This window comes from Aptenodytes forsteri, unplaced genomic scaffold, assembly GCF_000699145.1.
Source record: "Aptenodytes forsteri isolate BGI_AS27 unplaced genomic scaffold, ASM69914v1 Scaffold191, whole genome shotgun sequence".
Classification (NCBI taxonomy): Eukaryota; Metazoa; Chordata; class Aves; order Sphenisciformes; family Spheniscidae; genus Aptenodytes; species Aptenodytes forsteri.
Window position 1 is genome coordinate 2,380,336 of NW_008794630.1, and position 18,055 is coordinate 2,398,390.

General features: G+C 38.0%; 1 protein-coding gene across 1 annotated transcript in view; it reads right to left on the reverse strand.

Moving 5' to 3' along the window:
- The window catches only part of ABCB7 (ATP binding cassette subfamily B member 7), a 42,109-nt gene extending 24,149 nt beyond the window's left edge, over positions 1–17,960 (reverse strand). The window contains exons 1-4 of the mRNA XM_009273460.1: positions 17,910–17,960; positions 10,191–10,268; positions 8,472–8,558; positions 1,845–1,964 (exon numbers count right to left, since the gene is read on the reverse strand). Coding sequence (XP_009271735.1) covers positions 1,845–1,964; positions 8,472–8,558; positions 10,191–10,268; positions 17,910–17,960 — 336 coding nt within the window. The remainder of the gene's footprint in view (positions 1–1,844; positions 1,965–8,471; positions 8,559–10,190; positions 10,269–17,909) is intronic.
- Between the last annotated feature and the right edge of the window lie 95 nt (positions 17,961–18,055).

The following is an 18,055-nucleotide window of genomic DNA, read 5'->3' on the forward strand; positions in this document are numbered from 1 at the left end:
CAGAGCTATTTGCAAGAGTCAGGCATCCTGGCCATCAATTTTGTTTTCATTACACCCTAGAAAGCTGCTTGAAACATTAATAGATTTCCTAAAAGCAAGGTACAATGCTGCCACATGCAGGATTAGATTCTGGATTCACATTCTCCATCATATTCATATAACCCTACAAATTAGGAAGTGAGGGGAAGAGCAGAAGAGAAATAGAAAAAAAATAATTCAAACTTATTTCAAAATTCCCTTCAGATTATTATCCATGTTACTAATCAGAGGCTTTAAAAAGAAACTGAGTTAGAAGAATTTTCAAATCCACTTGGTAAATGGGGTATTCTTAAATATACATCACAAAACCTCAACGAACCAAGCACACAATCAGTTAAATATTATTGTGAGGGCAACTGCACAGTATACAAGGCAAAACGCTCCTAGCATCTGCATTTTGAGCAGACAGTTTCCTAGATAGCTTTTAAGTGTAACTGAAAGCATTGCTGTATATTTTGCACAGGCATACAAAAAGGGTGGAAGTTTACTTGTACAGACATGCCATATTCTGCGTGTTGTCACCTGCATTATCACCAACGTCCTGAACAGCAGCACAAACCAAAATATCTGTTGTAGACAGCACCAGCTAGCACCTGGCAGATAGCTTGTGAGAAAGAGCTGTAGACCAAATGATTGGCCTTTCCTCTTCAGCTCAAATAAATGAGCACATTTATCTTCCAAGTACTCTTCTTTTATCATCTACATAGCTGAAATTTGTTTCTTCTCTCTTTTCATAACATGGCAATGTTGCTGAATGCCAGTAAGTTGCTAGTGCAACTGGCTTAAGTGCTAAAACTCATTGCTAAGTAGTACCTACTTTAGCTTATCCCAGCAAGATACTAATATTAGCTTTATGTTTGGTAAAAATTGCCATAATTAGAAGCAACCCAGTTGAGTCAGATGTCTCAATGAAACTTACAAAATTTACTTGCAATATTTTGCAATCAAATATTTCCTTTTTTTTTTTCAAAAGCAAAAGATTTTTTGCACAAAGTTAACATTTGCTCTTCTGAACTATTTCTACAAAGGTTTGCACAAAATTTGAATTATATCCTCCATTAACCCACAGAAAGCTTTTACATGCCTATTTCTTTCTAAGAACAAATAAACACTAATTTTGTTGCAGGCAAGAGTATAAGAGATCCTTTCACACAATGAAGTAAAGAGCAACCCTCCATTTCATAATCAAAAGACTACAAGAAAAATCATTTGAATGAAAGCATGGTTCAATGTAAAAAAAAAAGTTACACGGCTTCTTTCACATTAGGACACCAGAGGAGTCCCTGAAACAATAGAAATTCCACTATCATCTCACAGAGAAATATCAAGAAAAGGCTGGAGCTCAAATCCCCTTTTCCACAGCACAGCAAGAGTTGTGAGTAGATACCACCACAGTGCTCAACTTCAGAGCCGAAAATGGGCACAGAGCCTTGAAGAAATCCTGTTTGACAGATACAGCACCACACAAGAGGAGACCACCTGTAAGCAACCTTTAACTCACATTTCCCATAACTTATGATGTAAATGATTAACTGGCAATGGAAAATCCTGGACTAAACTAATGTGAGCAATGGAAGTAAAAATTCTGGTCATCATCATCTCCCCAACCACACACATGCATATCACATGCATACACACCCCGTTAAAAAATCCAAGCTATTATTTCTAATGCTATATGCTCCTCATACAGGAAACAGACATCTTAAGATTGCAAAAGCCCTTAAATAATAAAAAAGAAAATTATTGCTTGTATGAACTCCAGATGAACAGTAACTACCACATTATAATGGATTATCTGTTCTTACCTTTGCACTTGCTAAAAACCCCAGAGATATGGCTACTCTGGCTCGCAGGTCTGGTCTGTCTTTGGGCCACACGTAAGACAACATTGCTCTGATAATCTTTTTGGCATCTATCTCTTTCAGCTATTGGAAAGAACAAACAAAGGCATTGCATTATGAAGAAACCCCAGGAAGCAAAATAACAGTATAAGTAGAATGAATTTTATACATTTGGATCACTTCTGTATTTTATTTGACAGGCAACAGACACGTCACAATGTTTGAGGCTAGGACTGCATATTAAAATTTCAAGTTGTAAGTTTTTAGGTTTATATCCATGACATGCTGTTAAAACAGATGAATTGTTCTTATTTCACATGTCCTCAAGAGTGCAAGTATAGCTAGCTGTAAACGGAATACAGAGAAAGCCACAATTCACCCTAGTTGAAATACTTCGCAGAACAAATAAACTGACCCTTCTTCATCTTCTCAAGATTTCTGTACAAAATGCAAGGGCTTGCTGTTTCTTCTTTGGAAGCTGTTTTAACGTAGCATGGGAACAACAGGAGGGAAAATGCAAAAAATAAAAAATTTAATGAAGTAAAAAAAACTAAGGCAAGAAGGAAGTCTGAAAGGTCTACAATAAACCTAAGCAGTTTGGAGAACATTCAGTGAGTCACAATAGAATACAGCATTTAAAAAAAAATTCACTAGCATTATAGCAACTCAAATGAATCTCTGAAACGGAACACTTATGCTGATATATAAACTGAACTGAATTTCAGCTCAGATGATTTGGTTGCATTACTACAAATTTAAGCATTTCCAACAATCACTTTCACAGTTTTTTGGTCATCTTATAACCTTTGCAGAGAAGTGAGAAATACTCTCATTCTGCCCATGTCTTTTAGGGCATGTTTTCAGGAACCCAAAGGGTAGTCCTTCAATGGGTGCCCAATGAAGTTATGACTGCCAGCAAGAAAACTATTCTAGTGGCCCTAACTCGGCTTCCAGTGTCACCACTTCATTTAACAGAATGGCCCCTGACGTTGGGTGATCAGGCTTCAATTTTTGATGAATTCTTCAAATAGGTTCTCCTCCTCCAAACCTCAAATTTTGCTCTAAACAAGACCACAATTCAGTTAACAAGTCTTCTTGAGAAATACTAGGGGGGTTGGTTTGGGGTTGGGGGGGGGCGTGTTTTGGTTTGGGATTTTTTTTTTTGTTTTGGCTGGGGATTTTGGGTTGGTTGTTTTTTTTTTTTAACAGAAACATAGGTTATTTTACAGATGGATAGATGTCTGTATCACTTACACTTGAGATATATCCCACTAAACTCTCAAGCTAAACATATTATCTGAAGCCTAAACCCTGCTACCCAATCGAGGATAACAGCACATGCGGTAACACACAGCACAAGTATCAACAACTTGTTTTTCTGTGTTGGCGACCCTGGGGTTAACTTGAAAGACATGAAGGTTATCTAAAGCTGAAGGGAAGGCAGCAAGTAGCAGCTAATCTCTCCATTTCAGGCAGTATTTTGTAGTCGTGGAGGAGAGAGGGAAACAAAAAGTTAGTCCACACCTTTTAAAGATGACTTCTCATTACAGAAGTCAGTAGAAAGGGGAAGTTTTTCAATATATTTTAATGTTTCCCTCACTAGATTGTGTACTTCAAATGCTCCCTCCTCAACTTTGAGGATAGAACAAATTAGAATAGAAATTCTCTATTAGGGTCCAGTGTGAATGAGCAAGAAAGAAGAGTTCTGTTAAAAGGTACGATTGCTGAGGCAACCAGGGAAACCAATCCTATCCATGTAAGCTTTTAAAAGCACCAGAAAATTCATCTCAGTGTTTCTAGTCATAGCTTCAAAGAAAACCAAAGGGTAAGAGCGATTGCCTTTTGTCAACAGCTGCAAATGTACTGGAGCGTTACACAGTATAAGCACATTTCAAACGACTTCTAAAAAATGGATATATGGAAGATTTGTAAGTGAAGAAAGGATGCAAAACTGTTTCTGTTGTGTCCTACCCATTCAGGAGATGGAGGTATCTGCTGCAGCATATACATGAATCTGTCCATGTGAGCCAAGGATATGCATAAATAGCAGTTCAAACATTTGGAAAATATCTTTGATCACCACTTACAGGTTAAAAGGAAGTTAAAAAAAAATGGTATCACATTAACACAAAAGCTACTAGTGCAACCAGAGCAGTTCTAATTATATGTTGCTATTGGCTAGTCAGACTTTGCACAGAAAAGCTATTAAAAAGAACAAAATACATTGGCTGCAAACAAGGAATCTATTTCTGTTTCTTCATGGCTCTGAACGGTGACAGAAGTAAATCCCTTCAGAAAAAAAAGTCAGAAGGCAGCCAGTCATTTGCCAAAGGCCTTGCAAAGGAACAAGAAGAAATATCAAAGGAGATGCAAAATGCACACATACTACATCAAAGTTTACCATGAAATAAATGTTACTGTTGTACAGAAACACAAGTTGAAAATGGTTTAAACATGCAAGTGGTAACATTAAAAATTAAAACGAGCAATCTGTTTAATCAACTCAGGCCCTTTTTTGATTCTCTGTGGTTGAGAGATGCATTTATTTTACCTCCTTTTAAGTGGCAGTAATGTTTTATATTTTCTTCCAAGGCCTATTTCTATAGGAATGGAAGGAAAAGTATTATAAATCTAATATAGCAGGGAGCAAAGAAAAGCCTTTTCTTCTTTTTGCATGCATCATGTTTTTAAAACACACTACCAAATACTGAAGACTACTCGCAAAGGAATGAGCATTGACGATCTTCCTGTCCCCCCCACCCATCCCATCCAGGTTCTGGACCTTTTAAAATACCTAAAGAGGGGAAAAAAGAAAGTCATCATTCCTCTTCACAATCTCTGAGATTACCGAGTATTGCAAAACATTCACTGGGCCGACCCTGTGACTTTATGGATAAAGCCTATGCCAGGATGATGAGCTATCAGAAGCGTGATGGAAGAAAATGGTAGTTTGACTTGCATTTAAGCCATCATTGCTGATGAAGAAAAAAAAAAGACCCAGTTCTGGCTCCCTGTGTACTTACTCACAAAGCTGTAGCATCCTCTTTATTGTACTAGCACGAGCTGTCTTACATCTGCACGAGGTTATTCTGCAAACCACTGACAGCTTGCTTCCCCCCCTGCTTTCTCCTCTCTTTGCAGCATTCAACTGTACAGTCTCAGCCCATTTCTCACACCAGCTCATGCAACACCTTGATGAACTGATTCAGTTTATGAAACTAGCAGAAGACTCTTCAGTGTTTGTTGCAGGGTTTCATCTCAGTAAAGAATCAGATAAACCTACAAATTCAGTGGCATGAGAAAAACCATGGCTGAGAACAGAACTTACCTTTTTTTTTTTTATAGCAGGAGGCATTTAGATTGTTTCAGTCCATGATATGCAGCTTGCTGCAAGTGAAGCAGCAGTAGTTGTTTGGGAAGGGAGGGGGTGTTCCCACCATTTGGACACGTTATTTTTCAGCTAGATCACTTCACCCTAGCTCACTATCTGACCATACAGCGACTTATGTAGCAAAACACCAGGTGAGGAAGGAGGTCAGATGCTTTTTTCAGTTGCCTTATCAGCTTAAATAAATGTCAAACTAGGGCCTAAATTTTCCTTCCAAACTTTGGGGAAAAAAGTACTTAGTCTTCTGTCTTCATGCTATCCATCCCTCCACAGAAGGCAAGCAATGACTAGCAAACTAAATAGCAACTGAGTGAAATGGTGGTAGAGGAAGGCTAATTATCAGGGCTCCATCGTGACTATCAGTCTTTCCCTAAGAAAGTAATATATGTCCGCTTAGCAACAAGTCAGGCACCATAGTTTTTATTCCTGTCTATTCTGTGTACAAAAGACTAACACACAAAAAAAAACCCCAAAGGTGGTAAAGAACAATACTGTTTTCAGTTTCAGTATTCAGCACATCAGGCACTGCTGCAAGTAAAAATTATTTTGTAAAAAAACCACATGTGTAAGCTTCTCTCCTAGTTATTGTGAGATGAAGGTAACGGGCCGTTCATATTCTGTGTTTATCCTTAGTATTCAGTTCTGTATCCCCTGAAGCTGCTATAAAAGGGGCAATTTAAAACATCAGTCCCAAAGTCAGTTTCCAGAATGAACAAGCTGGTTCGTAAAAAAAAAATTTGCAAGAGAGAAAGGTGTAATATAGCTGATGTGTATCACCTGCAGTTTTCCTAAAAGCGTAATCCTAGGGGGAAAAAATTCTCATGTGGTAAATTGGGTGTCGGCACTTTTACACACTGAATACAAGTGAGCGTATACACAAGTGCAAGAACTGCACTTGTCACATCAGATTTCCTTCCCTTCATCTTTGCTGGAACCTCTTGGCTTTTGCACCCAATGTTACTCTCTGTTTTTTCCACTCTTCATGCATTTCACCTCATCTACAGCTACTTCATGCTGCTTTCTCCTGGACAATCCTTAACAGCTGATAACTGTTTAGTTAGACAACAGCCTTAACTGACAACGTCCTATATTAGCTACATTATAGTTCCATTTATTGGAATAAAAAAAGTCAGGGGATTGGCTTATACAGGAATAGCTGCAAGTAATGGGTGAACGGAGAATGCCACTGGAATATTTACATTGCCTAGCAGACTAAAAAATTATCAGCTAGCATCAAAATTTCTGGTTAACATATTTCCTAGTGAGTTTTAATGTTAAGGAACATCCACCGTTCCGTAACATTACCAGTGTTTTGGTAAACAGAACCTTCTATTTCCTTTCTCACCAGAGAAAACCCTGAAATTTAATTTTTTTTATTATGCCAAACTGTAGACCTTTGAGAAGTAGTAACTCCAAAGAAAATATATAATGAGTAAATGTGTAATACCTATAATGATTATTAAATAGATTTGTCCTGGAAGTTGCCCATCACATGCAAAGGGGTTCAGTTGAAAAAGGTCTGCATTTCAGGAAATAGCTTTTTAAAGAGAGAATAAACAGCCCCTTGTGGTATTTTTGAAGATAGGTCAGTTCTGAAGCTGAGTCCGTGAAATGGATTTGCAACTGAACCATATGAGGGTGAGTTCATTCTATGTATCAACAAAAAAAAAAAAAATCTTTTCTGTGGAGTTGTGAAAAATGACCTTATGACAGCAAACAGGAAACATTCAGCCGATCAACATATCCAGGCAAACAGAAATTCTAGTAGGAAAAAACCCCCAAGAACAAATAATTAAGCCTAACAGATGCGTGATCACCAAAGTGACAACACAGGGGATAATACCCTCCTCCCATTTACAGGAGAAATACAATCCATAATAATTATATTCCATAACATATAATTACGGTAAACGCAGAGAAGGATAGTCTGCTAGCTTTAAAGTCTGTTTTGCCTAGGAAATCTCTGAAAGAGCCCATACCTGTTGCAAGGAGGGTCTTAAAATTAGTCTAAAGTTAATGTTACATGCAGAGCCAGTAGTACTACTGACTGAAGATGTCTGATTATTGTTTCCCGCTGTGCCTTATGCAGAAAAGATCACAGATGTTTGCTAAAACAAGCTGGCTATACTTTAGGTTATGAAATTCCCTCTTACTACCAAAGCATAAATTTTGGTAGCATCTCTCCTGACTTCTGCCTGTAGCACAAACAGGTTTGGATTCAATGAAGATCCCAGATCAAAATTTAAGAGGAAATCCTAGGTTTAACTCTTCAGTTTCTTTACAAATGTAGGAAATACATCGTCAGAACAGTTAAGCATGAGCAAACCAGCCCTGAAAGACCCAGATTCTGCACTGAAATTCAGTTTGTCGTCAACATGGTCTTCACTAGTTTTAGGAAGATCCCACCCAAGTTTGAACAAGTTATAATCATCACACAGAATCGTTCTGCAAATACAGAAAGCATCAGAAGTAAGTTTGCACAGGAAGGGAGAAAATGGAAGTTACATAAACTCAAGAGCTTTGATTTTGCAATTTTAATCATGCAAAGTTTATATTGCGTTGCTTTAACCAAAAGCTTGCCTCGATTTCTGACTGTAATCATTTGGTCTAATAAAAGATACTGCTTCTCCTTACATACCCATCATAATTATTTTCACATGTGCTTCCTGAATATAAATACAGTCAAAATACCTCAGATACATCGACATTAAATCCAAGTAAAAATACATGCAGTTTAATTACTTTTCTCCCCCACCCGCTTCAAGTGCAATTTTACCAACTGATGCACTAACTTGTATCCACAAGCTGATTTCGACTATCCTGAATGTCAAGTCACAGGGAAATATCAGTCACAAACAAGAATAACAAACCACAATAAATTACAATGGAACATACTTTCCATGAAAAAAATCTAACATAACGCAGGCCAATCTCAACAGAGTGTGTGACTCTAAGGCTGTATTTTTAATAAAACAATTGAAGCACTTCAACACAGTTATTCCAAACATTTGATGCCTTAAGAGCTAGTAAGCCTACATCGACAATTGAACAGCACCTACTCTGCTACAGTATTCACATATCTACCAATACAGTTTCTCAGAAATTGTTGCTTGGGGTCTTCAGTTTTTGTTTTTTGGGTTTTGGGGTTGGGGGAAGCTGATCACTTTTATTTAAAAAGCAATACTAATTAAGCAATTTTTTACCCCTTCCTTTGGATCTGTGTGAAGCCCTCCACCTGCATGACCATGCCAACACGTTCTCTTTTCTATCAGTCGCCACCTCGGGAGGATCTGTGTGAAGATGAAAAGTCAATTTGCAAGAACCTCAGGAAATATGCATGTAAAAGCCAACAGAAAGAAGAACTACTGGTCTGTTTTCCCTCCCTCATCCTCCAACTGTATCAGCTTGCTTTAATAAAAGATATTACCTCTCTCTAAAAACCTTGCCTTGCTTACAGAAACAACAGTAAGAAAGGGACCATAAATCTAGCAGTATAGTAAAGAGCATGTTCCAAGCAGCCAGGAGGTAAAGATAACAGAGCCTTAAATATTTCAGTTAAAAGGACACCTAAAAACTGAAAAGTGGACTAAAAAAACATAGAAAAGAAATTGAAGTTTTGGAGGATAACCGTACTCAGGCACATTAATAAAGTGGAACACGCTTAAGCAAGAATACTCTTTCCATGTACGTAAAAAGTAACTTTACTTGGGGGCAAAATAAATAGATAAATCCACTTCACGCTTCTCTTTCCTATCAGGATGAGAACGGCCTACTGGTGCCATATGACAGGTACAAGTTAACCGGGTCCAGAGCCCCTGCTGCAATCCACGTACAGGTGCAGGGAGGAAAAGAACCTGCTTTTTAAAAACAAATGCTCACTTCTCTTAGCACGTGGCCAAGATTCCCTGCTAAATAAATATGGAGAAAATTTCTGAATTTATTAATGCATGTAGATGTACTAAAAAATAACAACTTACTACCACTAGGCAGATCTCCAAGTTCAATTTCAAAGTGCCTGCCACAAACAATGGATGTGTTAAAGCTTTTTCAAAAAGAATCTGCATTTTGTTTAAAAGATTTGCTACATGTTGACAATTTCCGGGTTCAAGTTATGTAAAAGCTCTTCAGGAATCTCATTTTATGTATATATGGTTTGATAGCAGACCTCGGGGTTTCCCAAATCAAAATTTCACTTTTCATATTTTAAAGAAAAACATTATAAAAACCAATCTAAGTAGATTTCATGCTTTGAAGTCCCAATGACCCTCATAAAGTCAAAAGGCTTTAGCTGCTTAAGTCAGTTCTATGAGTGTTTATTTTTTTATAATTAAAAAAGACAAATACATTTCCTAGCTTCATTCAAGCAAAGTGTGTTACTTCGAAATGTGTCATAATTATCCTATGAACAGTAAAAATTGCATCTTCCTTATGTTTACATTAGTGTTAAGGCAAGCAGACCACACAGGAATAAGAGCCTGACGTCCTGGCACTCAGAATGATGAGAATAAATTTCCACAGGTTCTTGATACTCCACAATCTAAGCAGAATTTTGAAGTAATAAAGCCCTACATACTCAAGGAATACTCACAGCTTTCTATGCATTAGTATTTTCTATGCCTGACAACATGAATCTAAGTATCAACAAACAAAACCTACGTTTCTAAGAACTTCTTTGTAAGTTACTGTATTATCATCAGTTTCTAGAGATTCAAAAAGACTTCTTGAGGAGAGTGCAACAGTCTGAAACTTCTAAGCAAAGTTATCTCCTTTTCTAGAGGCAGAAACGTAACTTGCCATTTAATTTGCTGCACTTCAAAACTGTAAATAGTGAAATTAAAAAACAAACAGCAGACTGAACTGAAAGATGCTCCAAGGGCTTGAGTGTCCTCTGACCTGCAGGAGGAAAAACAATTTATACCTACCTCTGAAGCCTCCAGTAACGGCCTTGAATAATCTCCCCCCAGACTGTGCCATGATCTTTGCTTGCAGATTGGTGGAATCTACAGAATAAAAAGGTGAAAAAAAAAAAGTGAAAATGGAGTCATGCAGAACATGCAGTTCACCTTCAGAGAATATTCATCTAGTTTATGTAAACAAGCATAATATGAAAACAAGACAGATTTTTTTTTTTTAACAACTGACCACAGAAAAAGAAAACTGGTGGGCAGCAGCTGTAAAATAAATTACATTCAACCATTAAAAATGCTAAGTGACAATGAACCTCTCCCTCCCCTGAATCCCCACTTCCATCAGACTTCACTTCTTTTGTACCATGAAAGCCCAAAGTTTTCCCTTTCCTCTCATTTTAATTTTCTCCCACGTTGTCTTCTGACTTCTTTCAAATATCCTTTTGTTCTGTTTTTCATTATGAATTGCTATTCTTATGCTTCTAGGTTCTGCCATTTCCAATTCCTCTTAGCTCAGCTCATGCCGTGCTTGTCTTGACCACAAAGCTAATGAAAGCTTCAGCTCTTGACTGGGAAGCACTGGGACTATCAGAAGTTAGAGCATGGCTGACTACAAGTTTTCGGTAGGCAGGACACAAAGATACCCAATATTCACATATCCGTCAATGCACCTTTAATAGATATACTGCTAGGCACCAACTGTAGCATGCTTTACATGTTACACTGAAAGCAATTCATTTTCCGTAAGAGTTTCAAAGGACCATTTATTTTCCTTAGATGGACTAGCTGGCAGTGCTTCCCCAGCGGCAAAACAGGGACCTCTCTTTTGGTTAGCAATGACGGTGCCACATCATCTTTGACACATTCAATATTAAATCTTTTACTGCTCTGTTGCAATATTAACCATACACCTCACGCTATATAAAAATCACTACCACAGAGCAAAACAGCAAAAGAACTGCTCATCAGCCCAAGGCAAAGGACAAATATCAAAAAGGAAAAAAAAGAACTTGATCATAAAAAAGGGTATTTTTAACCTTGACAAACAGCAGCACTGTCATATATTTTATGCCTTACCTTCAACATTCCTTTGCTCTTGTCCTAAGACACATACCATAAGTTATATTTTAGTCAGTCATTTTTAAGAAAACGAAGATCATTCCCCCACAAGTCATCACATGGGACCCGCTTATTTCAAACATTTCCATTATATGACATTACATACAGAGAAAGAGTAAACATTAGAATTATACATTTTGCACTTCATAGAGCTAACTGGCCTGGGTGAACTGCCCTGATGCTTCCAAGACCTGGGTTAAACGAGGGAGCTGCATTTATAAGGCACTTCATTCTGCGCTGATACTTCCAAGACCTGGGTTAAATGAGGGAGCTGCATTTATAAGGCACTTCATTGTAGATACACTCATAACTTTACAGTTTCATGTCAGCACAGAGGATTCCATCTAAACTAATATGCTCTCCATATGAACAGTGACAGTTTCATAAACAGAAAATATAATGGAAAGAGAGAAGGACTTCAAGATGCCTCAGCACCTCCCAAGCTACTGCAAATTAATGTAATCATTGCAAAGGCATGGTTATTTTGGATAAAAGTTCCCACCAACATGCAAGAGGAGGAGTAAGCACTCCTAGCAGTAACCACTATTGTGGCATCTGAGAAGTACCTAGAATCCAGCACCAAATTAAGTTGTACAACCAATACAAAAGGCAACAGTGTTCTCTATTCAGCAAAGGCAGTTACATCAATACAACTCCACCTGCTTCACCAGACAGAGGCCATTCAGAAGTATGGATTAAACTATGACAACTTAGAATTTATAGCGGAGACACGATCCAGGGTGAGAGGCTTAATACCAACAAGTCCAATATTCACACCAATGAGACTGAGTTCCTGTCTCCTACAGCCTAGAGCACAGTCAGTATATTGAAACCCTCAGCATCTTTACGCCAGCATTTATACTTCTTTAAACACATGATGCTGGTAAAAGACTGTTAAGACACCATGCCAAAGAGAAGTTTAGGGGCTGATGAACCACTGCTCACAACTATGCTTTGGCTTCTCTTAAGACAACACAGCTGGAACCTCTCCTGAGCAGTACCATTCTCTCCTGCTTGGCCTTGCAAGAAAAAAATCAGGTATTTAACTCTGAATACATTGTTGTTGTTATATATTGCTAGTACATGGGAGTAGACAACTGATGCTCCAACAGCTATTGCTGTTATTAAAGCAGGTTATTTAACCTGTTAAAGCAGGTTATTGCTTTAAAGGAGCAGGAGCAAGTCCTGCTTATTTCTGAATTTAAGAAATTAGGCAGGGAACTTTAATTCTGGCATTTCCTAACTTCTGAATGCCTGACTCTGCACTTATGTTCTTTTAATGTATTTTTGGATATGATTCTATATACTCTAAAGGATGAAACAGATGTCTAGTACTGATTGCACATAAAAGTGATATTGCTAAAGCTATTGGAAAGAAGCTAATTACTGTTCTACTAGAGTGTACTTATAGGACATCATAAAAATATTTTACTAATAATTCATATCCTTCAACCCCAAAGTTCGCAAAGTTCTCTTCTGTGAACGTATGAGACAAACGATATCACAGAAACAACTTCTATTGAAACACCAGCAGATCTGGTCTCAATTACTGCATTAGATAGCCTGCTTACTACTTGACTGAAGCTATAAACTGTCATGGGGTTAAGAGATGAATACAGCAAAAAGATGAAAAGATTTGCACGAGGTACACAGGAAAACTTAAGTTCTTATTTTCAGTCTTGAGCCTGGAAGACTGGAGGTTTCAATCCTCTCCCAAGCTCCTGCTAAAAACCAAGTCTCAGCAAAGAAATAAAGCATTAAACAAGGTGAACAATTTACTTCACTGCTAAGTCCTCCGGTCATCATAGTATTATTAGAAAAACTGCCCAAATGAGAGGGACTGAAGCTTACCCTGTCACGCTCCGCACATCCTGCAGGCAGACTCGGGACTCTACTTTCCTGCACTACAACTCTTTCCCAATAGATTTAAGAATACAAAGGAGAGGCATACTTGAAGCTTATTGCAACAGATCAAAGTAGCAGGTTATTGCTTTAAAGGAGCAGGAGCAAGTCCTGCTTATTTCTGAATTTAAGAAATTAGGCAGGGAACTTTAATTCTGGCATTTCCTAACTTTTGAATGCCTGACTCTGCACCGTTATGTTCTTTTAATGTATTTTTGGATATGATTCTATATACTCTAAAGGATGAAACAGATGTCTAGTACTGATTGCACATAAAAGTGATATTGCTAAAGTGTCATGACTGTTGGTAGTAGTTTAAATACTATAAATGCAAACAAACAACCGGGATTAAACAGATTTGCTCAAGGTCAAATCCACACTTAGAAGCTTCTCTCTGGAGTACGTTACGTACCGTTCCAGACGTACGGCACTAATGTAATGGGGATGGTTTTTTTTAAACTAACCGTAACAGAAAAGATAACTGAAGGGAGGATTCAAGTACCTGTGCAGTATTCAAGTCCCGCTGTTAATTTTGCTGAGTTTGCAAAGCAAGGAAAGAAAATATGAATAGGAAAGAGCAGAGGAAGATGAGAGAAAAGGTGAAAATATTCTGGTATAAATATAGACTAAACTGTCACCAATATGAACAATATAAACTTAACTGGAGTTATGTTTAACAATGGTCAACATGCAATTGCTCTGTACACATACCCAGAGCAAATGAAGCCAAGAAGGTTAACAAAAAGATACCTTAAGGAGTTTCCCCCGTAACATCTTCCTAATACACCCTCACATTTGGCTTGCTTTGGTAAAACACATCTCAATGGCAGATCAGAAAACCCACGCAGCATCACAGCAGGCACCCCAATGTACACCACAGCACCCCTGCTACAGGGTGTTGCTTACCCTGTGCCTCACCTCACATTCCCCAAATGACTTTCCGATCAAGTTCCCGTATTTCCATCTGTTCTACTTCACTATATATCCTTCCTTGCAACAATTTTCAGTATTATCAGACGTCCATTTTTATAGACAGACATATGGGATTGCTGATCTGCTCAGCAGCAATACTTCCTCTATAAAGGGATTTTGAAATTTAAGGAATTTCAAATACTCCGTTACAAAGCATATATCTGTCAGTAAAGACTGCTGACTAACGGCGACTGTTGATTAATAGTTCCCATGCGTCAAGCTGTTCAACTACACCATCAAAGTCTACAGAAGAGAATTTAGCAATACACACAGATGTGTGAAATGACATCTAGACAATAAACACCAGTACAATTTTACAGAACAGACCAGGCTTCAGGTAAAAAAAAAAAAGGGGCAAAATAGAAATAAATTTAACGAAAAAACCTGAAACTTCTCTTACAACCACTTCCAGAGCAAGGGATATTATTAAATTACACAGAAGAACACGGTCTTTATCACATGTCATGTGGCAGCTGGAAGGGCAAGATAATGCAAGGGGAAAGAAAAAAAAGTCTCTTCTATTTTTTACTGTTACACTTACAATAATTTACAAAGCCCTGCTTTCTACAACTGCCAAAGTCCTCTCTGAAGGAAACCCCTCGGTGTATTTCTTGACTTACACAGATTCCTAATAAAATAATTATCCTTAGTTAAAGGCTGTTGGACCTTTTCAGTCAAATGCTACTTTCCTCCCATTTAAGTTTTAGATCAAACAGAATTTGCCATTGCTTTTATTTTGGATGCGGGCACACTGTTCCACAAAAAACCCCTAAGCTTCCTAGAAAAAAAATGCAGTCTTTGGTTACTTTTTGAAGTTTACCAAGCAGGCCACATCCAACATGCCCATTTTCTCTATTACTAGTCGGCAGAGATCCTAAATTCAAAACACGAGTTTTGACACGATGAACCCCTGCCTACTCCAACCGCAGGAGGGTGAACTGAAGGAGCTACATTTACAGAAATACAAACTGATCTCAATATCAAGAAATGGAGTCTGATCACAGTTCCACAATATTTATGACACCTGTTTTTCCCCCTCCATAAATATAGCTATTTTCCTCTCCAGGATACAAACGTTACATGTCTTACTACTCAGAAAAGCACGACTCTTATCAAAACTACTGAAAAATGTCAGTGTGAGGGAAGAAAGACATGGATCTGTAATGCAACAGCACCCAAACAACTCTAGTATATTTGAATCGCATTGTACCAAGTGCCATAGAAAATACATATATTGCATTATAATACAATTAAGCTTACAATTAATTTAAGCTTAAAAAAAAGCTTACAACCGACATGAAACCATGAAGACGGGGGATCAAATACTGCACAGATGCAGAGTACAGTAGAAGGATGACGAGCAAGTGTTTGAAATCATCTTTTTCAAAAACAACGGTTAGTAACTTTGCTTTTATGGCCATATTTCACCAGAGCTTTTTCCTTCCTTTAATCACATTTTTTCCTCACGAGTTAAGCTATGGCTATACTGTTTACCAGTCTGAGCTGTAAAAGGCACAACTCTTGACTGACACAGCTATGCTGTCACAAACCTCTGCCGTTTGTGTAGTTATATCAATAAAAGCAGAACTGTGGTTCTACAGTTGATTTTACTCACAAAAGTGATTTTACTACAGCAGTGAGAAGCACTGTGTTGCTGGTATAACCATGTCACGTTAGGTGCGCCCTCCCGGGAAGGCCCTTACTATTTAGGAACACTTTGGGGAAGACATGCCATTAAAGCCAGCTATCAGGATTTCACAAGTGGCTGGGTCCTGCCAGTCTCCCATCCCATGTAAGATTAAGAGGCTGGATCACGGGCATTTATTTCACATTTACTGCCCTTGGTTATATTCAACAAGCTAGTGCAAAATCTAACCCATATTTGATACCTAGAATATAGCAATAAAGGTAATGTAAGAGCTTTCCCACACACTAAAGTATATATACCGTGTCATAACACGGTAGCCTGGAGGCTTTCACGAGAACACATGCTATAAAACACTACTTTCATTAAACCTTATTCCCAGATGACTGTGAAGCATGCAGCCGAGGACCATGGCAAACAAGTTTAAGTTGTTTTAAATGCAAAACCAGGTGTGTTTCTTTGATTTTTTAATATATAGAAAAGCTTTCAGAATAAGCCCATTAAAAATATTTACAGTCCTCATTAGTGTATAAACATAGCAAAATAACTAAATAACTGAAACTAAAATAGGATGTACATACTTGCTCCCAGAAAATTTTTTTAATGCTGAATTATTTTTATAAATTAAAAATCAGTGGCTAATCACTCTGAAATAGAACCTGCTGAAGTGCCTAGCCAACTTTTGACAGTCACTTCTGTTGGTGCAGGCACAGTATTTCTTGAACTAGCTGAAAAATGAGAAGAAAAAAAAAAGGAAACTGAAATTGCAGGACAGTGCATTTTCCTCTGTCAGCAGATTTAATTAAATGTTAAAAAAAAATCATGTCAACTAGTCCCAAAATTTTGAAGGACATTATAACCAAAAACTCCAGAACACTACGTTTGAGCCTCCTGCTAGATAATAATAATCAGATAAATTTGCACAACACACTTACATAAAATTTGTCATAATGCGGCACAAAGTTTTTATTTAACAAAATGTAAGCTCTTGCTCATGCATTTAATGAATTCTAATTTTCATCCAAATAGAGCTTGATGCAGAAGTGAAGTAAAAATTAATCACCAGACTGTAAAAAGAAATGCATAATTGACCACTTTCTAACACAGAAATGCTTAGAAACTAAAAGGCCAAAGAGATGAATACATATATATACTCCAGACATAGCCTTAGCTTTCTAGTTCAGAAAATCTAGTGCAAATCAACATTTAGCAACATGTGGCAATTAAAACTTATCAGCAAGAATTCGCATTTCTCACATGAAAATCAAAACATTCAAAAGGAAAACAGGATTAAAATTAATACTTCTATACATCACCACGATAACATTGTTGTTTATTTACTAACATCTGAAATAAGTTTCCAGGAACACTGGACAATACTGAGTACCCAGATATACTTTTAACGTATCCAAATATATTTGATCTGCATCAACTTCAACTCTCAACTTCTTGTCTTGCACAAGTTTCAAAACTAAAACCCCCAAAAGTTTACTACTTCAGTCCTGCTCATCTCATCTACTAAGTAATATGAACTTGACTGCAGTCCGTGACAGAATTCTGCCCATCAGGGGCAACTAATCAAGGCAGGTGACAGTGAAAAGCTAGTTACAAACAGCGGTACGCCGGGGGGGGGGAAAGGTTATTATTAAACAGAAATAATAGCTATCTGAGAGTTTATGGAAAGTTCATTCACTCAATCTTTGAGATACACTTCCTTCGCTCATATGAAATATTAATTACTGAAAAATACATGTGAATTATTTAAAGCTGGACTCGTTCAATGTGAGATATGTACTCAATTCTTTACTTGTAACAAAAAAAAAATCACTCACTGGAACATGTTACAGCCTTCCCCTGCTGACAGAAAGAATTCGATCCCAATTTCCTTTCCCTACATAACGGCAAAATTAGCTGTCAGCATAAGTTATGCTCTACACAAATGTTTAGCATCCGTTCAAAGGCATTGCTTTTTTAATGCTTGTCCACAGAAAGATGATCGAATGCTCTAGCGCACCGTAAATAGACGGAACGGTCACCTAAACACGACCACAAAGGAGGGAGAGGTCCAGCCTGAAGTTGTCTGGGCCCAAACTTGCCCAAGACTTTCTCAGCCCGCCACGCACGCTGCGAAGCGAGCACCACGCCATGCCCCCCCAGCCCCTCTGCAAGGCGCTCCCCCGCCGGGGCTGACCGCAGGGGCGGCTTCCGGGAGCGAGGCGGAGGCACCGGCCCCCTCGGCCCC